General features: G+C 36.6%; 1 protein-coding gene across 1 annotated transcript in view; it reads left to right on the top strand.

Moving 5' to 3' along the window:
• The window catches only part of PDGFC (platelet derived growth factor C), a 122,277-nt gene extending 96,608 nt beyond the window's left edge, over positions 1–25,669 (top strand). Inside the window, exons 4-6 of the mRNA XM_084204348.1 lie at positions 17,608–17,815; positions 23,221–23,438; positions 24,111–25,669. Of these exons, the coding sequence (XP_084060474.1) occupies positions 17,608–17,815; positions 23,221–23,438; positions 24,111–24,227 (543 nt within the window). The 3' untranslated portion in view covers positions 24,228–25,669. The remainder of the gene's footprint in view (positions 1–17,607; positions 17,816–23,220; positions 23,439–24,110) is intronic.
• The last annotated feature ends 245 nt before the right edge of the window (positions 25,670–25,914 follow it).

Raw genomic sequence — 25,914 nt, forward strand, 5'->3', positions numbered from 1 at the left:
AAGCTAGGGTAGTAGACAAGGAATTCAGGAAGGCTGCTTCCATGTTTGCTCCTAGCTGGCTGATGTTGCTGAAGAACTGTAATTGTTTAAAAACAAACCAAAATTTAAAGAACCTAGCATGTGGAAATGGAAGGCAGTTTATGTGACCAAAAACATTTCCAGAGGCCTGACTATTAATTTCACTCTGCTTTTGAGCTGAGCAATAAATCACAGGGAAAAAAAAGTAAAGGTCATTTACAACAAGAAATAGAATGCTGGGCTTCATGTTGAAGGGCGTGTTTTAATGCATGAAAGACCAGGTTTAAAGGCACTTGAAAGGTGGAGGTGTAAAAGCAGATGCCACAGCCTGCCCAAGAAATTCTGCATATAATCCTACAGGCACTGTGGAGGTTGGTGGGTTCTAATAGCCTTTCCTTTTCAGCTGCAAAAGGGTTTCTTGGGGGAACTCTCTAAAAACTCCACCCTGACGTGCCTTACAGCACTTCTTGGTCTCATCTGAGTGTGTTGGGAGGATAGGGGATTTTCACTTAGTGTCGATAATTAAATCAATATGGTGATTTATTGTTCAGTATCCAGCTCTGGTGTCTTTTGGTAGCGTTTAGCTACAGAGTTTGTCAGTAAACATCTCTGGTTCTAAATATTCTCCTAATAGAATGACAAGCACCCTTTAGAAATCATTACTATCCTTAAAAAGACAGATGCAGTGCTAAGGAAATTTTGTTAGAAATCAGTATCTTCATATTTTAGTGAATGGTTGGCATAGTAAATGCAATTCTTGAATTTGAATTTTCAAGTGTTTTATTTTCACTGTTTTTCTTACTGTGCCTGCATGTGAGTGTTTAAAAGGCCACTGACTTTGAAGCTTGAAAACCCCTAAATTTAAAATATATTTGAAAACTGATTTTTGCTAACTGTGCAACCAACCCTGAATTTCCCTTCTGACTGACAGAACCAAAATGACTAAGTAGCCATGGAGAGTAAAATAACTTAGTTGAGCCAAATTATCATATCCTCTCAGTCATCAGCTATATTTCTTGAGGGGTCATCATCTATATTTCTTATTAAAAATAATTTTTAACTTTCTAACTGGAAGGACATTTGCCACATATATGTAAGCTTTTACTATATAAGCTGTTAATAGGATTACCCTTGCTTGTCTTCTAAAATCATCCTGATCTGCTGAACTCTTCTGATTTGTGTGTGCATATTTTTCTTTGGGCTTTTCAATGTGACGTGTTCTGGGTAATCAAAAGTTAATAATAAAATACTTCCTGCTCTTAACTCATCTGTGCAATGCCTTTTTGGCTTGGAATGCTTGTTTTTTAGTTAAACTGAGTTCTGTCATTGATCTGCTCCTGTTTGCACTCTGTCAATATATATATATCTTAAAATACTATATTTACTTTATTTAATTGTCTTTCTGCTTAATAAAGTCATAGGCACCATCCATGTAGGGAAAAAAACCCTTTTCAATCTGGTGCCTGAAACAGCAGTATATCTTTAATGCAAAATTGATGTGGAATTAAGGTTCATAAGAGTGTTTTGAAACTGTTTGCTGGTATAAAAACTTCAGAATATAGCTCAGCTTTTCACCAAAAATCATAGATAAATGGTCAAGAGTACAAAGACAACTAAAAATTTTCAGAAAGTTTTTCAATTCTTTAAATTGGAAAAGAGACTTGCTGTTAAAGAGGAAAAAAATAATCTTAAAATTTCCATTATAAAGTTTGATATTTTATCACCTGAAACTTAGAAATCACAAAGGAATTAAGAAAATCAATCAATTAAAAAGTATCAAAGTGTGAACAGAACCAACTTTTCTGTGCAGGCCATTTCAAATAAGTTGTCGATAATTTTGAAACACTTGTGCCCATCTAAGGAGCATCATTACAAAGCCATGCAAAGTCACAATATACTAAACCAATGATATACAAAAATGCTAATGGATACTTTATGGATAGAACTGGCCTAAATTTTGTGGTTCATATTTAAAAGAGTAACAAAATATTAAGGTGTAGTCATCATTAAAATCTGAAACCAGAGAAAGGTGATTTATTAATTAACACCATTATAAAGGTGATTATAATTAACACCATTACTTTCTTAATTTTTCTCTGAATTTGATTCCCTAATAAATTATGAGAGTACAATAATTTTTGAAAGACTTCTCCATTTTCCTTAGTTAAATACTTACAAAAGGTAATCTTCTAATCAAGAAATTAGAGAACTATTAATGAAGCAATTAGAGAGTCCTCCAAGAGAATAAGGAAGCAACACATCTTGCATGGGTTACAGCATGGGAATTTTTCAGTTCAGACCTTTTATACCCTGCTCTGACTTTGTCATGCTCAGTGTTCTGTCCCCAGTTACAGTCTGCCATGGGCCATGGCTTCCTGCAGAATGGCAATTTCCACTATTTTTCTTTCTGCAGGAACAGGATGGCAGCTTGTTTCTGCCAAGTATTGAGGTTCAGAGGAGAAAGTGAAAACAACAGTCAAGTTAGCCAAGGGGTGATAGCTGGCAATTGCTATAGAGCCAAATTGTCATGGTTAGGTCATTTTGTTTACAAATTGTGTTCCTGTGGGCTTTATCAGGTGAATAAATTATTTTAAAGGTATTTTAACAGAGCACCAACTTGAATTTATTATTCCATGCAATTTTAATGTTATTTCTATTCATATGCAACACTACTGAAATTTCAATAAGAATCATATACTGTCCAATTTATAGGCTTGGAATCTTTGGAAGTTTTAGTTCTAGTTTTTTTGTTATTTACAGTGCTGCTGGTGACAGATTTTTAAATAGGCAGTTCCCATTGCCTTCAATGGGAACTATTAGGTATTGTGAGTCTGAAGAACAACAACCACACCATCACAATAATGGTCACATTATTCAATCCTAAATAGATTTTGGTGGTTTTGTTTTTGTTTTTTTAAATATATTAATTAATTAATCGACAATATCTGTTCCCCTATATGTATTTATTACACTGAGATTAATGTTCTTCCCAGCATCTATGTATTCCTCTAATCTCCTAATTAAGTGCATTATACACCATGGACCAGATTCAGTAATGAAGTAAAGATTGCTTGGAGGAATTAAAGTTTTATGCTAATCAGGTTAAAAACAGTATTGATGCTCTCATTCTGAGATTACAGTCAGTATTTGTCCCAAAAAATTGGTTTAATTTTCTCTGGGAAAAGTTGAATTATAGGAGATAAAAAAGAAGAGAGTTGTCAATGTTTTAGTTGCTTACTAAGGCATCCTAGTTTCTCAGAATTCTCTGCCAACATAATAGTTGCCAAGGTAACTCATATCTATACTAGTATATTGTTTGAGAAGAGAATATAACCTGAGTTGTTAAATAGCAAAATGTCCTCCTCTGACTTCTTAACTGAAACATAGCCTTAGAAAGGGAATTTATGCTCATCTAAATTCAGGCAATTTACATTAAGTTTATGGTGATGTACTTGGAATGACAATTTGTCTTCCCTCCCATTCCCCAAGTGGTTAGTGCTCAGGCATCCTAATTTGTTCATTCAAATCTTTGTTTGTCCACTGGGACTGCACAGATAATCTGAAAGATGCAAAGTAGCTTCAAATTAAATAGTAAATAATGAAAGAAGGCTGAGAACATGGTAATACTATCTTTTGGGCAATTAGGTGTCTCAAATGTATAAACATTTACAAAAACAGAAAAACATTTTCTCCAAATACAAGATTGAGTCTTCCTTCAGCTAAGCATGGCAGTCACCACAGTCACTTCACTCAACTTGTTTAACGTTGCTTCAGATTTGTAATTCATGAAGAACATCTCAATTATGTTTCATTTTTGGTGTTGATAACCTTCAGAATGTGTTTTCATCCTTATTTAAACAAATAGATGATCTCATGGGGCTTCACTGTGTAAGGCAGGTGGGAGAAATCCCACCAGAATTTGCCATGCAGATCTCTTCAATCTTGACTGGTGTTTTCCTTGCAAAGTCGCTTCCCTGCCCCCCTATTTTTATTTTTTTTTTTGCCCTCTTCTTGCAGTGCCCATCATGCCCTGGAAAAACTATACCACAATATATGTTCAGTGATCATTGCTTGTAAATAATTCCTTTTTAATATCAAATTATCTTCTTATTTGGCTTGTTTCTGAAATGGTGCTTTCTTGGGGATGCAAAAGAGCATTTTCACTGATATGGCTGTGAAGTAGATTTTCTGACTTGGTCAAAAGATAAACTTGTGGTTAGCCAGTATCTTTCAGTCCAGTAGGCTAAGGGAACAAATCACTTTGTTTTCTCTCTGTTGAACCCCCACAATGTCTGCAGGTCACAGAAAATCGTATTTCTTATGAGCTGGAATATTCAGGTGCAACCAGTGCCTCACACTTTGGTTTTTACTTAGACTGATAATAAGCCCTACATCTAACCACTTCCTAGATTGCAGTGAATAGCAGCTTGTGAAACCACAATTAACTAAAGTTTAGAAAACCACAGTTTTTGATGTCTTGTGTTCTGTAATTATCTCCATGTAGTCTACATTAAATCATCAGAAACTGACAGTATTGCTGAATCAGTGAATGGAAAAATAAGAGACACAGGGATATTTTAAGCATATATACGAGCAGAAAAGTATGTTTCAGAGCAGAAATATTAATTTTTCAAATGGGTGTTAAAAAGGGTGCATCGGGGGAATAGAATGAAAGGCGCCTCTTTAACAGGCTTTGCAACTCTTTTAAAATGATGTTTTTGAAATACAAAATTGAAGGAAATCTTCACCTCTCTCAAAAGTGACAGTAAGGCACAGCAGATAGCAGCAGTTTGTAAATGGCTTATGGTTAGTGCAGGGTTAGTGTGCAGCACCTCTTTTCCTGTGCAGGTGCTTTGATTTGGCAGCTTTGCAGCAGAGTGAACATGCAAAACCAGAGCAGTGGGAAAGGAGGAAACCAGATGAAGGTCTGTGCACATGGGACATCCCTTTCTGTCACTGTCACTGCTAGGAACAGTCTGGTGGCAGGACTGGGGCCACAATCAATGCCTGAACAGACTTGTTTAAAGTGCTACAAGGAAGATTAATGGCCTGGCCCAGGACATAAAGCATAATTTGCTGTCATTTCTGTTAAAAAGAGTACCCATACCCACAGTATGATAGCAAGCCCAAATGAATATAATTATGTCTGTCTGTCTGTCTGTCTATCTGTCTATCCATCTATATCAAGATGCTTGGTCTAGTTGACCATCAGATTAATTGGAGAGAATTTGGTCACATCTGTGGACAGTGACATTGTTATAACTGAAGATATCAGGCTCAAAGGAAGACAGCTGATTAACTAGCAGTCCTCAGGAGAATGGTATTTTCTCTCCAAAATATTGGATTTGTTAATAAATACTATGAGTTTATTACTTGGCAGAGGTCATATTTCCTTCTTTTCTTTTTTTGTCAAGGGAATGGCTAAAAAGGAATTGCATGTACAAAGGAAAGTGTATATTTATTCATTATAGTAAAAGTAGTTAGACTGTTTCAAAGATTTATTTCATATTTAATAACACCAAGAATCAGGCTGAGGCAGTTGTTTATAGTGGTGCCTTAAAATTCAACCTCATTCTATTTTAATGGATTTTTTCATGTTGTAAGCAGCACCAAATTTCATGGGAGACTATTAGAAATAGAATGAAGCACTCTGCTTTCAAACCATCTTCGAAGGATCAATTTTAAATAGCTTTGAAAAAGTAGAGCATGGCAGAAATGCATCTACTTTTATTTTACAGCTGGTACTAAAGCCATCTTCTCAAGTGTGTTATATTACATACTATTTTGAAGTTCCAAAGAAATTGTAAATGATCCTGCCAAAGGAACTTCTGCTACTCCCAAGGAACCAACTTTTAATAAAAAACCTGTGACTCCCTAATTTTCTTCAAGAGGTAGTAGCTAAATTAAAGTCCAAAGTTGAAGTAGCTTCATTCTCATTTTAGTTAAAGGCTTGTGGTTTGACATTCAGCTAAATAAAAACAAAACATTTTTCTACCATATATTCTATATTTAGGTATACTGGCACGCAGTTATTTATTTTTATATGTACCATTAGTTTTCTAAATCCAAAGGGTTAAAATGTACAAATGGACAGAGTAGCTGAGGAAAAAAAGTGTTTGGCTATGCATTCAGAAGAGCTTCTGGCATAGTTAGTCAAAACAGATTTTAAAATTATTTAGGATTAATTAGTTTCTAAAATTCAGACTGCCCCTCAGCATAATTTCACAGATCTTCTAGAAAGATCAAGGTCACCAGGTAGATGCTTTGCAATACAATCCCAGAGATGCAAGGCTGGAAGGGAGCTCAGTGGGACTGGACCTTTTCTGAGCAATTGTCCTGCTCTAAGGGGGAGCTGGAACACTAAGCTCATTCTTGCTGGATTCTAACGCTATTCCTGAAGTCCAGGGATGAAGATTTCAGAGATTCCCCATGTCATCTGTTGCACACTTATACAATGTAAAAAACTTTTTTCAAACACTTAACATAAATAATTCTTGTCATTGATGGACTAGGGAACAGCTGATCATCTGATGCTCTTTTTCATGTTTGTTATCTCCTGTCAGCCTGGTCTTGTCAAGATGAAAGAAAGTTGTATCACTTAATCTTTTATCGTGGTTCACTCTTTTGTTTTCATCTTGCTCTTTCATGTAAATATCCTGTTTCTGCCTGTATCTCACAAGTGCTGGAGATAAATCTGAACACTGCATTTCAGCTGGGACCTCTCTAGCAACCCAACATCTGTTTTTATGATGTTCTGAAAATATCTGAATGAGATTTGATTTTTTAGAACAGAATCCCATTGTCTCTTACTCAGGTTTAGGTCTCCTCTGTAACAGTGTTTATTTTACTTCAGACTTTACTTATGATTTTGTATTTATGCTTTTAATATTTTACTCCTAAATATAAGGGATTTCAAAATACTTTTTCTTAAATTTCTCTTATACAGCATAATATCCCAATTAATCTTGACTTTTATTTGTTGTGCAATCACATTAGTCTATTTGTGTAATATATATCAAAGTATAATGAGGTAACATGAAATGTTTGATGACACCAAGAATGGATCTATTAGGACAGAGATGAGGTTCTTTTCCTGCAAAGTAATGCTTTGTTCAAGGACTTTTTACCTTCAAGGCAGGACAAGCTCTGATTTGCAATGTCTGCTGTACAGGAATGTTGGGTGTGTTCGTTTTATTGTGATATGAAATGAACAGAAAGCTGTTGTGGAATGCAATTTAACATGTATACTGAAGGATCAAATTAAAGTAGTGTTCACTGTAGAAGTAATTTTCATTGTCTTTCACAAATACACTTTCCAGTTGTAACAAACGCTCATTCCTGGTGTTTAATGTTTGATGAACCTCCTGTGAGCATACTGGGATAAGTAAACATTTTCTTAAGAACACCTGCTCATTTCCAGTGGGGAAGTTCCTAGAGGGAACTTAAAGAGCAGTTCATTCACTGACTCCAAACACTTACTGTTGTTTAATTTGATTAAGCTGTTATATGTGTTTTGAGTAAAATGAGTGATTTTAAAAAAGGCCTGCACACATGGTGTCCTCTAACTATGGCTGGCCATACCCCCTGTCATAGAAGAATGTACAAAAACTTTATACTATTCAGAACAGCTGCACTTATGTTGGCTGTTTATTCCTTATCAGCCACTGTCAGTCAACTAAACTAGAGCTTTGTGTACAGAAAATTAAAAAAAGGCTACTGTAAATTATAAATATAGCAGCCACAACTTTTTCCTGCGTGAATTTTAGGTGTGTCTATAAATGTAGTGATCAATAGTCACAGTATAACCCCATTTGCAATGAGATCTGAGCAAACATTCATAAGACTGCATGCCCACTGCCATCTGATTGCAGGAATCTCTTTTTGCATTGATTCATTTGGGCACTTAATTTGCTGTCAGTTCAACTGCAATGTTATTCCTCCTTTTTGATGATAATTTCATATCATAAGCAAAATCCAGGTTGTCATGTTCTCTCTGACTGAAGCAAAAGGTGTTCCACAATTCAGCCTTCGGGTATGGATACTGGACTTGCGTAGTATGAAAGTGTCAGGGAAAGAAGCTAAGCTGTGGAGGAATCCTATTCTGCTAAAGTTCAGGTAAATCTTGGAGCCAGGGTCTCTGTACAAAAAATATAAGCTGTAAAAAAAGAAATAAGGATATCATTATGAATATTGAGAAGAGATATTCTTTTTCTTGTTCACAGTTTTTGATATATAAATCTTGATAAGGTTTCCCTTCTAGAAGAGAATTGCAGGAATAATACAACATTCATCAAAATAGGACAATCTAGAAAATTACATTTAATTTTATATTCACCAAATGAAGGTAAAGGGTTTATTTATAGCAGCATTTGGAAAAAACACTTCTTATTTAGCTGTCAACTCATGCATTTGAATGTCCACGGAGGAATATTTTAGCACAAAGTGATGTCACTACTATTTAAAACAGTCATTAAATACCCTACTGCTTTAAGCACAAGGTCAGTTCAAGCACAAAACAAAAATGAAGCTGCCTTAAAAGCTTAGGGTGGAAACATAAAAAGGTAATTGTGGGTATATTCAGCAAGTCATCAAGTCATGAAATATTGATGCAGTTTTTGAAGGGTCTCTGTAGAGTTCTGCTTTAACTCCTCAGTGAGAGCAGTATGGGGAGAAAATATCCCATTTTTTTGAAAAGTCAGCAAGTAATCAATAGAGAGTTCTGCCCTGCAAATGGGTACCAGTCTGCAATGACCTTTTAACAACGAGATAGATTAAGCAGGGAATAAACTTTAAATGTCCTTAAATATGTGATGAGTAATTAATAAAGGAGAGTTGAAAGGAAGGCACTAAGACTTAGGAAAATATTTTGTGTTTCCAAAACTTAACCTGCAGCAATCAGCAGCAGTCCCATGAGATGTGATAGCTGGCCACCTGTCTTGCATGTTCCCTCACACGTTCCACACATTGTAAGGATTCACTGCAGCTGCTAATTTGTTTAGGACAGGCCTGTGAATATCAAAAAGAACATGCTATCAGACATGAAGGTTGTGATTTCTCAGACACTGGGGGATTTGCTTGTTTTAGCACCTTGTTGCAAGCACATGACAGGATCTTTCTCCAAAGAAAGATTTTATGAGATTGCAATGAGAGAAACTATGCTTCAGTAAATTATTTTGGTACTTCATTTTGCCTATATGCAGTCTACTTTGTCATTTTCAGCTGCTACTTTATCTGTATAAACACACTTCATACCCTTTAAAATGTGTATATAGATATTAGTATTGCCTATGGTCTGAATTAGACTAAATATTTTTATTGTACATTTAAATTGTACAAGACATAACATTATTTACTGGGTTATAGCTTTTTAAAGTTGCAGTTATACTCCTTCCATGTGCTCATGCATGAGACAGGAACAGCCAGATAGTTTTGAATGCATTTCATAAATTTGGTTGGAAAATGTTATAATGAAAGTTACTCTGAAGTTCAGAAATCAAAATATTTAGCAGTTGTTACTAGGATACAAAAGGTAGACTTTTTCTTATGGCATATATACATATAGTTATATGGTATGGGGAAAGCTCACTCTAAATTTTGTTTTAAAGTCTCATTTAAAAGAGAGAAATGTATAAAAAAGCAGAGAGTACTCACTAAAAATTAAGATTTTGGCAGTTGTTATGGTTTGAGTGTTACTCTGCCTCAAGTATGCTTAATAGGAACCCTGACTCTGGGATAACAAACCTAAAATTAGTTTGTATATCTACAGTAAATTGAAAATGATAAAAAAAGACAAATTATTTCAGGAAGCAACTCGAGATTCAAACTGACATGCTGATTTGACTTTGAAGTTTCTTGTCTCGGAGATAATCTATGCCATAACTTGTTCTATACTATTATCACAGGCTGTTTGCTTTCAAATACTTCCTGTTCAACTCAGTGAATTTCAACTTCATCAGGTCCTGCTTTCAGAATAGGAAGGCTGGGTCTTTGCCTACTGAGTCAAAATGTGTCCAAGTTGTGAGATGTCTCACATTTCTTTGAGTCTTCTATCTAAAATCCTATTCACTACCATGCCTACAAATTCCTAATGCAGGCAAATGCAATTAAAAACCAATTAGAAAGGTAGAAATAAAGGTGTCAGAATTTGACTTCCATTGCAAGTATCTGGCTGAATCTGCCAGCTTTCTGGATTCTGGGGCTTGCAGGGGTTATTTGCTTCATGGCTTGAGGTCTCTGCAGTTGCCAAAAATGCTGGCAACACAGCTTTCAAGCAGAGCTGTTTATACAATTCTTCTCTCCTTAGTTAGCTGAAAGAATAAATCAGTGAATGAAAGTTCTCACCCAAATGAATACAAGAATCACTGGGTCATTTTGTAAAAAAACAAACACTTCCAGTGAAGGAGAGGCAGGTAATTTTGTAGTGCCTATAAAATACTCATGAAGTAGCACATGCTGCTTCAATGAGACTTACCAGATGCACTGAGAAAGATCAATTACATGCAACTGTATCCAAGAAATATAGTTGTGTTTGTGTATATATTTCCTAGGAATAGAAACCTCTAAAACTATAATGATGAAGTGCATTGACAATAAGTTCTCCCATTCAATACAGGGCTAAGCATCAGTTTTCTGCTTTTTGCCTTTAAAATGAATTAGTGTGATTTATTACTGATACATGTGATCACAGAAAAATCAAACTGTATTTTATGCATATATAAACACAACCATTTATGTACACGTACATGATTATAGATATTTATGATAACTAACCAATCCCTAAAGGTTTTTTGAAAATAGGTTCCAGAGATTATTGCAATTGATGACATTCTCTGAGAGTTAATGAGCTAGCTCTAAATGTGTCAGCTCTGTCTTCACAGAGTGTCTCTCACACCTGTACTGTCTATTTCAAAAGGTGTCAGTGTGCATAGACTTCAGGCAAAAAGCTGCAGTTTGCCAGAGGAACACTGATGATTAGTGACATCCTGTGCTATTTCCATGCTGCTAGCTTCCTCGGGAGCATCCTGCGGTTGTTTCCAGCACAATTAGAATTCCAAGCCTTCTCTGTGAACTGCACAGAAACTCTATTTAGGGGAATATTTAAACATTTTCAAAAAACATTTTATCTCAGAAGTTTGGCCTGAGGAAATGTTATGCTGTTAGTTAAGCTATACGACTGTTAGCCAATGCTACTTTTGCACATCTTTTTTCTTTTATTCCCACCTGTGACAAGCAAAACCAGAAAGGAGCAAATGTGTTCATTTCTTGTGATCCCTGGGATGTTTCTCCTGTTGGTGCTTATGGAGAGTAGAGGTTATGCACTATTGGGAAAGCAATCCTCAAACTGCAGTAGCAAAAATAGGGAAGTAGAGTTTGGAAAGCATCTCTGGCTTTAAGATGTAAATTGTGCAAGGTCATGCCTGGATACTCAACAAATGAGGTCCTCAGTGAGATGAAAGGAAAACCCTGCATGCACATGAAGAGAGCCTGAACAAGCTTTTGATAAGAGGTTGTAGCACTCTGTAGGAACAGAAAATTTAGGGAGCCTGCGAAAGGCAGAGAGCTGGAGGCCCAGGAAAGAAGGGTGGGGTGCGGCCATCCTGCAGTCTGGTTGTCATTTGCAGAAGCATTAAATTGAGGAGGGCTGGTACCCCCTTACCTGTGTGCCACTTGAGTGGCAGAGGTTGCATCCCTGAAAGGAGGCCAGCTGAAAGAGAGGGATGTCGAACTCAGTGCCACTGGAGCTTATTTCACCAGACCACCTGCTCAGCAGCCCCAGGGTGGTGTGCCTCTCATGCAGCCATCCTTGCCGCTGTGACAGTAACTTCATCCAGAGCAGTAAAAGGTTCTGCAGTGGATGGGAGCTGTGGCAGCCTTCCTGACTTCCACCTCTGCCATGTGCAGTAAACATCCTCACCCTTATACCTTATTTGGCAGCCTAAATTGATTAGCTGCCTCTGTGGCTTCTTTTTTTTCTTATTTTATTTTTTTTTTTCTTTTTTTTTTTCATTTGTTTGCATAAGAGGATCCTGGAGCTTGATTTCTCTACTTGGGTGTTTGCACACAGGCCCAGCTACAGATTATCTCACTTCCTTCTGCCTTGCCACTTGAATAACACTAACACTTTCTTAGCAATGCACGCTAATGTTGCACAGAGAAGATGTCTTTATAAATGAGAGTCTTTCACAAGTGCTTTTTCTTTTGTACTGCATAGGTGCAAGCAAGTAAAAGTGTGTGCTTTTTCAGGCAGGTCAGGATTTCTAGAGGCTCTTCACACCTATTACTGCATGTACTTCTGGGAGAAAACAAAGAGCCATTGTTATGTGGAGAAATTTGTCCTCAGGGCAAACTCGAAAGAGTTGGATATCTGCTTTCTCTCAGAGCTTCTAATGATGCTAGTAGGAGGGTTACCTGTGATTATAAAGGAAGAAAACAGGCTCTTTAGTTCGTGTTACAAGAATGTGCATGTACTATAAGTTTCAAAAGCATATCTTTAAATCTGAGCAGGACTTGGAGTGTTCCTGTATAATAATTAAAAAAAAAAAAAAAAAAAGAAAAACCCAACCCAACAAACTCTAAGGATATTTTATTAAGAGAAATATGTTGTTTCTTTCAAATTGGTGATCCTGGTTGGGTTTCAGGGGAGACTAGGTTCCTGAAAGGCTTTTATAGAGTCCCTTCTACTATAGGGTCCCTCTGAGGCTTTTATAGAGTCCCTACTACACTGATGTTTATTAGTTTCTCTGAACTGTGCCAACTGATGAACGGGTCATAACTCAGAAACTGCTTGACAATATTTTCTTCAAGACAAGAAAGGAAAAAAAAGTGGGGATTTCTTTTGTGGGGAGGTAATTATTTTAGACATAGTATTCAGTACTTGTAAGTGTCCTGTCATGCCAAGTATTTGACTCACTTGTTTTTGTTTTTCCAGTCTTAGTGCTTGCGTTATTAAACATGAAATTCCTTATTCCTGGCGGCAGCAACCTAACATTACTATTTTTTGCCTCTCCTTTAACTGGAAGAGGGTAGTGTTATTACCTTTAGGGTGTCAGTACTCTTACCCTGAGAAACAGGAGCAAAATAAAGGCTTTTCTTAGGTCATAATAGAGCAATTAAGAGCTGACCTTGTGTAGATTGTAGGTCAGTGCTGTTATGTTCTGGATTGTTTATCCTTGGAACAGGCACAGTGCAAGGAAAGAACAGAGGGAGAGTGGCAAACAGGAAAGGTTATAATATCCAGTCTCATATCCAAATTTATACCTGGTATCTGTCTAACACACTTCTGTATTCTTCAGGTAAACCAATAATGAGTATCTAACAAAAATTGGTTGTATTCATTCTCTCACAGAATTTGTGAGATCAAGGAATTGCCGTTATGTTCATTTTACAGATTTGATAAGGCTGTGTTACAAACCTGTGTGCTGTGAAATTCCTGGTGCCAGAGTGAATCTAAAACTGTATTTGTGTTAGCAGCTGCTGTGCTTTCAGTTGTGGTTTGCTGTTGCAGGTATATTCTTTTTCAGAAGTTTCCCTCTTGTTTATTATTCAGCCACACACACAGTCATGCTGGCATAGCAAGGAGATACCATTTCCAGATGCTTTACATGATAATTTTAAATTTGTTTGTTGAAGTTTTTGTTCAAATCTACTGCTTCAGTGATGTTTGACTACTTAATCTACTTACAATAGTGTCCTACTCTTTTCTCTTTGAGAAAGAGACTAGATAGAGTAATTTTGATTCCTTTAACAGGGCACAACTAACATCGTGAGCACCATAAGATGCATTTCAGTCCCTAAATTTTTTTCTGGTGTTATGTGTGATGTTCTGGGCTGGATGGTCTGTGTTATTTCCATCCTTTTTCCCAAGCCTATATCTTTAACTGTTGCCTAAATGGGTCTACTGGCCTGTCTTGGATGTTTGTAAACAACTGAGGGGATTTCTGTGTGGTATTTGTTTTGATAGAGCTAAGTGCATGTACAGAAATACAATATAAACAAACCTGAAGAAAATTCTGTTTGATCCAACACCAATTGTCATTCTTGGCTGTTGTACAGGCCAGCAGAAGTTCAATGTTTTATGCTCTGGTTTTCATCCTGAATCATTTTAACTAACAGTAAATAAGCAACTGTTTGTCTCTATCTTGGTTCTGGGCATATTTATGCTTATTAAAGTAATTTGAAATTGTTTCCTGAGCAGAAAAATAAAAACAAACCACAGTATGGTTTTTTTGACTAGGGGAATCACATAGAGAACTTGATGCATTTGTCAAATCTATCTTGACAGAAATTATTCATGCTCAGGGAAAAAAAAATAAGAAAGGTGATCTCAAACCTAAAACATTGGCATGAGCTGAGAATGTGTTGCTATGACAGAACAAGTGTTTACTGTCAATTAGTATTTATTATAGCGGAGTGTGGAGAACATCACTTCCCAGAAAATGGTTTCCATCAGGAAAGGTATTTTGGATACCTGCTATATTTGGGCAGCAGAAGTGTCTGCAGTCTTGGGTTGTATCTCCCCTGTCAGATAAATAAATATACGTTAAATCAAATGTTGATTATTTTTTAGGTGACTGGGTAGGGGAGACCTGAGAAATTTCTGTGGAGTAGATTAGGTGATGCCATCTATGGAATAAATATCCACTTGGCAGATGGCTGCTTCATTATCAGATCATTATCTCTATCAGTGTTGAGCAGCAAAAGAGCTAGAGGTCATCAGTGGTCCTCCTGGGAGGCTCTCCCAACACCATTCTGCTGTGAAATGGCTGAAGTTCCATGTTTGCTTGTTCTAAATGGTGTGTACCATCCATGAAGTCGAGTTTTAATTTCTTGCATCAAGTCATTTCTGCTTTCTGCTCTGCGAGTGAAACCTTATTGCATGTGTAAGCTCTGCCTATAGATGGCAAACTTTGAGAAAGTCAAGTGAAATTATAAATTGTATAGAATTCCAAGATATAGTTTTAGTCACTGGAAGCAGTATCACTTATGCTACCCTGGATGTTCTGTCCAAAAGATTTAAATTAAAAAATAATTAGTATCCACTGACAAGTAAAAACAATGTAAAGTATAATTAGAAGTACCATTTATCTTTAACACTTTACTGAATTGAGATTTCATAAAGGTTCTTGTGTCACAAATTCAATATACAGCATTTATAGCTCTATGATATCAATCATCTCTAATCTTTGGTGCCTTTTAACTGTCATATAAATTGACTAGCATTAAATATCATTGGAAAAAACATTCTTAATCCTGAGATCCTAATGACTTTATTCTAAAACATTGAAAGCTGTATGATTTTGCTGTTTCAAATACTTTTTCTTTCTGTTTTGGTCTGCTGTGAGAATGACTAGAAAGTGATGGCAATCTTAATTGTGTTACCATTAAGTGCAATGATTCACTGTATCCTCACAACATTTTAAGTCAGGCAAATGCCTATTGAATCCAGAATGCCATAAACTGATGGATTACTTGCTATGTATTTATTGTTTAGTGTGGATGCTGTAAGTTGTAAATATGGAAATAGATCCTAGATCAATACATTTTCTTCAGGAATCCACCTGTTTCTCTGGCAACAAAAATCCTAGCAGAAGTAAGACACTGAAGTAAATTCTTCAGCTGAAAACAAAATAGAAGAATTTTTTTTTTACTTCAGTTATTAGTTCTACCATTGATTTTGTTTTTCATGTTAGTAAAACCCTGCACCTTCAAACCAGGAAATGTGGCTGTTACAGTGTTATGGAGAAAAACAGGAAGAAAAATTTTGGAATGTTTATTTTTTTGACCATCTGAACTGCAGTGTCACAGCACTCTTCTGAACCTTGCTAAGTAACATATTTTGCTAAGAGCAACTATTTAAATTATAGACCAGAATCTGTTGCTTTATTATCATAATGGAATAGATGGATCAACATGCTACTATTTTTAATGCAGGCAATAGAGCAAAGAGAAGAAGAAAAATATTTTAATATTTTGAAAACCACATTCATCCAGGATAGGAAGCAATTGTTTCACCAACTCTAATGGAAATGATTAGCAAGATGAAAATATTGTAAAATTAACAGTAGCAGAACACTTAATCTATGTTTTGTATTATTTTTGCAAGACTTCCAGTTAAAAAGCAGCACAAATCCTTTTAGTGGCTGCATTTCTTGAAGTTTAGAGAAAGCCTTCAAGCAAAAAATAGGAAGGCCATGGTGGTTACTCCCATTTGCTGCTCTTTCAACCACACATTTAGCTGAAACCAAAACTGCATATTTAATAGAATTTAGAGGACAGAAAATAAAATAATATTATTGGTATGGCATGCAGCTACCACAGGAGTATATATTTTAGAAAACTTCTGCTGAGTATTGCACTAAATCTTCTTTTCCAGCATAACTGTTGCATTTCTCATCAATTTCCCTGATCATTTTGAAAAGGTAAATGACTACCCTACTATTGAGCTGACATTATAGATGGAAAAAATTATAGTATATACACAGTCCACATTACAGTACTGACAGTGCCATTTTGACACTAAGTGGTATGAGGATTTTTAAATATAGGTATCTGTATAAACACATATTCTTGTCCCCTCCATCCCCTAAATTGGCAGCGTGGTCAAATTTTTCTTCATCTTTGTTACATGAGCCAGATGCATTGCTCTGGTGCATTACTATGGATATAATGTCTGCAGTAATGTCTGCACACAGAAAAGCCTGAAGTCTCAACTTCAGGTGCTTCAGAAGCAGCTTCCTACTAAGGCTTACCTTCCTGCCATTTTTTATTGTTTTGAAAATAAAAATCAGTGCATAATTTTAAAACAGATTGTAGAGTGAACAAAACCAGATGCCTCACTTTGCTTGAATTATCTGTGACTAAGTATTCCTGTCCACTGAGCTTGTCAGTGAGATTTGTGCTGTGGTAAAGTACCTTGTCAGGACTCAATTTCAACGTTTAAGTACTTTTGATTTCATTTGGAACATTTCTTTCTCTTTGTAAGGGAGAAATAATGTTTGTTATGCCAGATGTTATTACACTGTTCATTATTGTTTAACCAGAAACATAATTCTTAACACTGTATGAAACACAACTGGTGCTTTTTAATTTTATTTATAGACAAGAGCAAGAATATTTGCTGTCTTTGTACTGGGGTATGTTCATATTTTGCATTGAAGGACTGGGAGACAAAGATTGTGGCTAAGTTTCTGAGGAGAGGCAGAATGTGAAATGTTTCAGATTTCTAGAGGGGTTTGGGAAATGCCTGTAAAAGGGGCCATATTTTTAAATCACCCTTTGTTCTCTTTCTAAAGTCCCATCAGTCACTCAGTGAACATGCTCAAAGGACAGGTGTAGTGGCATGCTAGCTGCAAGGCTGGAAATATAAGAAGTAGGCATACTCTGCAGTGGAAGTTTGTTTACAATTATTGCCAAAGAAGAATTAGGTACTTTTTGACTCTTGTCATTTGTCTTATTAGATAAACTGTACTTTGGAAACAAGCTCTCCACTTATAAACTTTCCCAGCTATGTAACTCGGTGAAGTACCGCACTTTGGCAGAGCAGATCCATTAACCCTCTGACTGGTGCTCTTCTCTGGGGTTTGATTGCAGCACCACACAGAAGCACCCAGCCCATCGCTGCTGCCCCCATCAGCCCTGCCCTTGGACGTATTAAACAACGCCGTCGCTGGGTTTAGCACCGTGGAAGACCTTATCCGCTATCTCGAGCCAGATCGGTGGCAGCTGGACTTGGAAGATTTGTACAGGCCAACGTGGCAACTTCTTGGGAAAGCATACATCCATGGCAGGAAGTCAAGAGGTAATTTACTCTTCTGTCTGGCCTTGCAGCTTGCTACGGGTATGGTTTCTTGACATAGAATTAAGAGCGTTCTTCACTGTGAGTTTTGGTTCGAGGAAAGGAATACATTAGAAAGAGAGCAGGTTCCATTGTTGTTCACTGTCCTCACCATTGTATTATTTGAAAAAAGGACAATAGCTAAACTCAAAACTTAAAAGAATTTAGCAGGGTAGGGTAGCAATGGGGAATTAAAAACAAAAAATAAGCAAACATAGTAGCTTCCTGTAGGGAACCTGGGAGATCTTTATTTCCCTAAAGTAGCAGGGCATCTTGACAGGGTAACATATCGGAAATTTGTGGATTTCCTTTTTTATGGAGGGCAAAAACTTTATTTAATTTGAGGTAGGTAATATCTTACACTTACTGCATTATGTAAATGATTGTTTATTTCCCTAAAATTTTCCCTGTCTCTACATGAAATTAATTGAGAGCAATGTCTAAATGTTTCTCTTTGACGACACCTTAGGAAGCACCATGTGTCCATGTCTGGGTTGATCATGCAGTTGTCAACTTCACCAGAAGTAAAGTAGACTGTGTTTTCAAAATTTATAGATCTATTGATCAGCAACTCATTTTTTTCCTTCTATATCTGACGCTCCTGAATTTCCTGCCACTTCCCATCCAGATGCTACCCACTATTTCATGTTTATGGATAAACATGGATAGCGTGAAGGCAATACCACCTTCCTTGCCCACCACACAGCATGAAAATGAAAACATATGAGCATAACTGAACAGACTTCCCTGTTCATAGATGTAAACTAGGAGGTTATCATCTGATCAGCAAGAAAAGGGAGGAAGTAGAACATTGCATAGCTCAAATTTAAGGGTTTGACAGTTAATTCTTAGATCAGAGCCCAGAAATCAGCCTTTGTGTTCTGTCCATATTACTATAGCTGTGCATAGAGCAGCTAAACTGTGAGCCAAAGAGGAGGAAACATCTTTAAAAGCTCTCAGATAGTCATTTAACGCTTCCTTAATTAAAGAGATTTAGTATTTGCCAAATGCATGCCATAAGCACACAGTAAGTGGAGAAAAACAAAATGCAGGTGTTGGATAACATCTATATTGACAAAAGAAACTCCCTGCAAGACATATCTTAGAAGGAAACTATCAGAGTAAATCTTTTAAAGACTTCTAATTAGATGCTGAAATAGATTTTTTCACTGAATAAGCATATCATGGTATTGCCACATTTGTCTTAGAGACCACCCTCAGACTGCGTTACTGAGTCTGTATTATAATAGCCTGAGGTGAAAAATATGTCCAGTTGAAATGACATAGAACTATTCAATAGATAGGAGAAGAAAAATCTTTTTCTTCTTTTTTATTTTTTTCCCGTGATAGTCTCTGAAGCAGCATGCTTGCTGTATTTCAAAACCTTTTTAAGAAATGTTTGTGAGAAGGGCATATCCTAAAATTTTTTGTTTTATTCAAACTCTTTGATTCATGATTAGATTTTTACATTTTTACAGTATTTCAGTGTAAAAGCTAAGTTACTGTTCTGTTTTCATAAACAAGTTATTAAAAGTGTATCTGACTTTTTGTAGGGAGATATCCTCTAGTCCTACATAATAATTTGTATGAAAAAAACTATATTTAGACAACCTAAATTCCAGAGAACTTCTGTCTCTGATGTTTTCTCTGGATAAAATGCTTCCAAAATCTTCTAGTCAGGAAAAAAGAACAACCAAGTTCAGAGGCTTTGATGTAGAAATAGTCCTAGGTTCTTTTATACTATTAAACACGCTTAAAAATAAAATAAGTTTTGCTGTGCAACAAAAAATAGCCCATCACTTCCCACTGAAATCTATGTGCAATCTTTAGATCTTATTCAGAAATCTCCTTAAGGAGGAGAAAAATAGTCCCAGAGTTCTTAGCAGTTGTGGGCTTTGTACAGTTATGTCACTTTTTTTTTTATTTATACCCCACTTCTTCCTTGAGATTTTGTAACAGCTCCTATTGTAGAAGCCAGTAAGAAACTTACATTGCCAGGAACATCTCCAAAGTGCTTAGGAATGAAAACCATTCTGCTGCTATCTGTGCTCACACACAAGTGCCCCAACTGGAATTTAATTTGTTTCATTGACTTTGAGAGCAGTATCCAGCTGGAAAAAATGTTTTGGGAAAGAAGTTTCCCTGTGGTACTCGATACACATCCAGAAGATGCCAGAAAATTGCATTGCCAGTTGCATAATGCAATTAATTTCAGGCTGCTGTGAACATGGATTAGTTCAGTTGTGTATGCCAGTGTCAGCACACTCTTGAAATACACTTTACTGTAGGCCTACCTGCATCTAGATTTTTTTATCCTTCACTTATTTTTATTTTAATGTTTCCCATTGATGTGGTACTGCAGAGCCTTTCACTCCTCCTGAGCTAGTGCTAGACAAAAGAACCTTGACTGTTGTGTCAAACATGATTCATGAGTGGAAGCCAAGTTGAAGGAGTGTTTAAATGTTCACATTATAACAGGTACTGTAACTCAGTGCACTTGGGAAATCCACATAACCTTTTATTGTGGTTAAGTAAACACTTTTAAGGGAATATATACATTCTCTCATCTAGTTTCGTGCCCACAGTGTGTTAAAATAAATTTTGAACAGACAGCTACTCTTTGAAAAAGTAACAGCTTCATTCACACACTTCAAAGAAGTGATTATATAAGCACTAGATAAATTTGCCACAGACCTTTTAATGAAATTGAATTACATAAGATAGGGCAAGAGTTCATTGTGAGGTATCATAGCAATATACCTTGGTACATTTTAAAGTATGGAAATCAAACATGACATTTGTTCGTCTCTCCTGAAGCCTGTTGTAACAGTACAGTGCACTGAAAGATATCTGCTAAGAGCTGATTGTGTGTTCTCCAACAGAACCCTTTTAAAATTAATGTCTGCAGGTCTGAGGGCTTGAGTTCAAATTAATTTCTTTCTAGGGACAAAGTGAGAAACATGCTGTTTATTTAACGCTTTGCTCTTTTCTCTGTAAGTGCAGCTAGCTGTAGGTATGGAAATTGATGCATTCCTCTGCTGCTGCCAGAAGGCAGGAGGCAATGCAGAAGGACATCACCACACAAGAATCTCTCTCCCACTGCTCTGTGGGCCTGCTGGAAGAGGTGTCAATGCCTACTTTCACTTTCAATATCCCATGGTGAAGGGCTGAGCAGCACATAAGTTTAGCTCCTTCAAATTCACTGCACCAAGCATATCAGTCTCTGCAGAAACAATCTTCCAGGAGAAAGTATTAGCAGAACTAGCACTTCTCACAGTGTGCTTCAGGCATTTTATCCTCATTCAGACAGCTCACTTATTATATGTTTGAAAACATAACAGAAGAAAGAAATACTCCATTCCTGTCCGCAGTCCTTGATTAATGGAGGTAGACACATCCACCTTTTAAGTGACTCAGCCTAAAGCTATTAGCTGATCAGAAGGGCTTAAATAATTTCTGGTTTCTCACAGTGAATCTCTCCCCCGGAAGTTTTGTCTCTCTTTTCCTCTGCTCTCTCCTCAACTTTCTCCAAGGAATGCTCTTGCAATGTGGGAGGCAGGCTGGTGTCCTATCAGTAACTTTATTGGAGTTATTACACACTCCTCTCTCTTGAAATTCAGTTTGTTTATTTAGGAGCCTATGTTAACCTGATAGTGATGGAATGAAGTTCCCCAGCTTGGCATTCACTGTGAGTGCAAGCAAAGAAAATGCTTCAGTGTGTTTAACTGACCTTTCACAACAATAAATCCTTAGTTATGGATGCCAGTATATGGATATGCCTGCAAAAGAAATGTCTGAAGGAACATGGATTGAAAATCCTTCCCAAAGATCTGCTCCTTGGAGAGTACCAGTGAGCATTTCTGCTAAAGAAATTCAGCTTCCAATTTTTTTTTAATGTCTCATGTGTTTAAATAGAATTAAGAGGAATTATCTTGCCTTGGTAGGCTGAAGTTCTTCTTGATGACCTCTTGAGGCTCTTTACATAGTAGAGAGGGGAAAAAAGATATTTCTCTAGAGGGTGATTCAGATCAGAAATTTATTTTAGCTTTATTGTATTTATTTTTATTTATGAATAGATGACAAAGTATTTTTTAACCTATATTAATGCACTGGGGTTCTTTCCCCCCTAATTTTCTCTTGATTTAGCTTAAAACCAGTTGGTTAAAGGTCTTTGTCACTTTATTCAGGGACTCTGTTTCACTCATCTCAATAGCCATGTTATCATAGGGTTTTCATTTTCTCTTTATCTTTTGGGTTTTTTTGCTAGAGAGAGTATTATCCCTGTGAATTAGACATCACTTCTGTTCCTTAATGGTGGGTGTGGAGAAAACAATTCAGACAAAAGATCCTAGATCATGATCATTATAGTCTGACTTTTCTGAAATAAATTCAATTTCCATTGCTTCTCACTTTTTTCCCCCAGTCTTATTATTTTTGCCCAATTTTAACTGCTTATTTCAAGGCTTGTTAGCTCTTGACTATGCAGCTAAGATGAACATAAAGGAGCTTTTTCTCTTTCAAATATTTCCATGAACTTGGTGTTCAATCATTGGCATAGTGAAACTTTGGTATGATACAGTGGAATCAGTTTATAGGGAAACTGGTGCCAAATATTAATATGCTTAACTTGCACTTCAAGTTAGTTGCTTACAAGGAGGAACTTTTATTTAAGCATATCAAAAGAAAATGAAACCTAGTGGAACAACAGAAATTCTTATATATGCTGCTATGGAGAAGGAGGAGAAAATGAAGCCTACTAATAGTTATATAGGTATACAATCTTGTGCAGTCATTTATTCTGTGCAGAATTCCCCAATGAAAACTTCTTGAAGTTCTTAGTCCATATAAATGACTTCTCCTTAGATATGAATGGTTTCTTTCTTTCTTATAATTACAATGCCCTAGCAAAGAAGCAATAGTTTAAATCGTAACAATGAAGAAGTTTGAAGCTTTATTGCAAGTGAATTAAAAACATCTTTGAAATTTTGCATGATTCTTAATTGCTCTGTGTGTATTTCTCCAAATCCAAAATGACCATAGAACAGCAACACTGGAGCTCAGAGTATCGGTGCGAACAAAGTGACTCCCATTAGGGTTGATGATAAAACATGTACTGGAGCATAGCAGCCAAATCTTGCTTTTAATGGAACCAAGTTTACCAGAGTTATAAAATAATTGGTGACTATCGCTGTGCGGCGATCATCCCATCTGAGTTTCATGGTGCCCACGGGACTGCAGCGCTGTACTTCCCGCGCTGAACCTGCGCAAAAGCGAACCCTCCCCATGGGTTCTGCCCCGCTGAAGGTTATCTGCCGCAGAGGAGCTGGATTGCAGATGGGGCGAGCGCGGTGTTCTCTGTCTCTTTGCAGTGGTGGATCTGAACCTCCTGAAGGAGGAGGCGCGGCTGTACAGCTGCACCCCGCGCAACTTCTCGGTGTCGCTGCGTGAGGAGCTGAAGAGGACGGACACCATCTTCTGGCCGCTGTGTCTGCTGGTGAAACGCTGTGGTGGAAACTGTGCCTGTTGTCAGCAGAGCTGCAACGAGTGCCAGTGCGTGCCAACAAAAGTCACCAAAAAATACCACGAGGTATGCGCTGTTTTTACATCTGCGTGTTTGGAAACACTGAAAGCCAATCAAGGGCGTTTATTTTTAATAAAATGAAGGCACCGATATTAATATTTTAATATTTTATGTATTGCACTTTTAGTGAATAATTTTTTAGCATTTTAATTAGGTATTGCATTGAAAAAGGTAAAATCTTTCTCATTAATATACTTTTCTGGGTAACTGTTAAATGATTTCTGAGGTATTTACTGGTGCAGTTCAGACACATCACAACCATGCCTTTCGCTCTTCTTTCTCTAGAGGTAGATATTGACTTTATGACAAAACAAATATTTGTTCATTTCCATTGCTATAAATTTATTGCTAAAGTTATTTATTAGAGAATTTTCTAATTGGGTTAATTCTACTGTTTGCTCTTAAATAAAATTAAGTGGAAATCTGAAATTGCTAGACTCTTCTTTGGTAAAGCAACATGATTTAATCATTTTCAATGTGATTTAATCAATTTTGTAAATGCCTTGAGGTAAAAGCATAAAAGCATAAAAAATAGTAACGAGTGGGTGGAATTAATGAAGAAATTCAGTTTTAATATGCTTCCTGTCATCCAGTGGGTTTCCAGTGCAATCTAGCTCGTAGTCTAGGTGTGTGAGAAGCACTTGTTGTTTTCTTGATGCTTGGCTTCTTCTCCTTCAGGTTCTTCAGCTGAAGCCAAGGATTGGTGTCCGGGGATTGCATAAATCATTGACAGATGTACCCTTGGAACACCACGAGGAGTGTGACTGTGTGTGCAAAAGGAATACTGAAGGATAAACATGATATAATTGTGCTGTTTTCTTTCAAAGCACATTCAATCAATGGCTGATTCTATTATGGGGCTTGTGCATTATCTCCTTCTGTAATCTCAGTTGTTTGCTTTGGGGATCTTCCGTCTTGAAGATTTACAGTGAGCTCTAAAAAGAGGAGAAGCCAAACTGGGATTATATGTTGTGTGACAGCTCTGTTTGGAGGCCCAGTGAAAGGATGGGAGAAAGGCATCAATGAGGGATTTAAAATATATGTATTGTTGTTGTTCCCCACAATTTTCTTGGCAATACATGGATTTATAATTTAGGAGTAAAAAATAGATTTAGAAGGCTGACATCATGGAGACTTGATACTGCTGGCTGTCTCATTTCTACAGCTCGAGTACCTCTGGCCTCTGGTTGAAAACACCTGAAATCTTTTTGTGTTCAGCTACTCCTACGTACTCTAAATCAAAGCGTTCTCTGTTGTATAAACTTGGGTTAAAACAGACTGTCTTTTCCGAATTAAATTTAATTTGTCTAATGCTGGTAGGAAGGACTGGATTTTTCCATATGCTCTAGTAAAGCTCCTGCCTTTTAGAAGGAAGACTGGACAATAATGTGAGCTAAGGAAGCAAACATTGAAAAGATCCGTGCCTTTATTCTTACTACTATGGCTGATGATTTTTGTGTGTTTGTTATTTTTTATCGTGTACATTTTTATACTCTCCTTTTGACGATATAACTATTTGCTTTTCTAAACTTGTTAAATATATCTATTTTTACCAAAGGTATTTAATATTCCTTTTTTTTTTTATTACAACCTAGATCAGCTATTTTTTAGTTTTGTGAGACTTTAAAGCCAGACTTATACAGTTGGAGGAACAGAGATGTGACTACAGTGGGAAAGAAGCATGGTCTCTTTGCAGTTTGTTTCTACAAAGTGAAAAGTACAGTTTTTTTACTGAATGCACAGTAATAGCAGACAGAGATGTGTGGAAGAAGCTCTAAGCTTGCTAGCTCCATGAGACTAAAAAAATGAGAGACAGAGGTTACTATAGCCAGTTTCAAAAGTTGACTTTTCAAATTCCCACTCTCCATACTGTCCTTTGTTCAGGTAGAAAAGAAATGAGCATAGATGGATGCATTCTGGCTTGTTTAACTCTTTAATTCCTTTAAAGAAGAATGACCTACAATGTAAGAGAAGAAACCAGTGGCTTGGAACCGTCATGATGCATCATGGTCATGGAAGGCAGCCTTGTCGATGGTGAAGTGTATGGTTTTCCATTGACAGAAACAGCTGCTTAAGTACTGTTCACTCACAGGAATGTAACACTCTGCAGAACAGTTTGATGAACTCTATGGTATCGTTCTTCTGTATGTTTTTTTCTTTAACCCATACACTTATCCCACCCCATGCAAATTGAAACAGAAACAGTAAAGTATTTTGCTTGTAAAATGCTTTAACATTATGCCTAGTTTATTTTTTTTGACTATTGGATTTTCAGATTGTAATGAATCACAAAATAAAGTAATAATGCTAATTTTGGGAGAATAAATGTTTCAGTGTGGTTGCGTATTTGTACCTGTCAGTATACAATTTAATGGGAAAAGTTAGGATGGTGATTTTCTCCTTACCATTTTGAAAGTCAGCTCTGAAAACAAAAGTCTTCTGTTGCCAAGACTTCCACTTGCTTTATTAATTCTGCATTACT

Source organism: Fringilla coelebs (assembly GCF_963513975.1).
Source record: "Fringilla coelebs genome assembly, chromosome: 4".
In the NCBI taxonomy this organism is placed as follows: domain Eukaryota; kingdom Metazoa; phylum Chordata; class Aves; order Passeriformes; family Fringillidae; genus Fringilla; species Fringilla coelebs.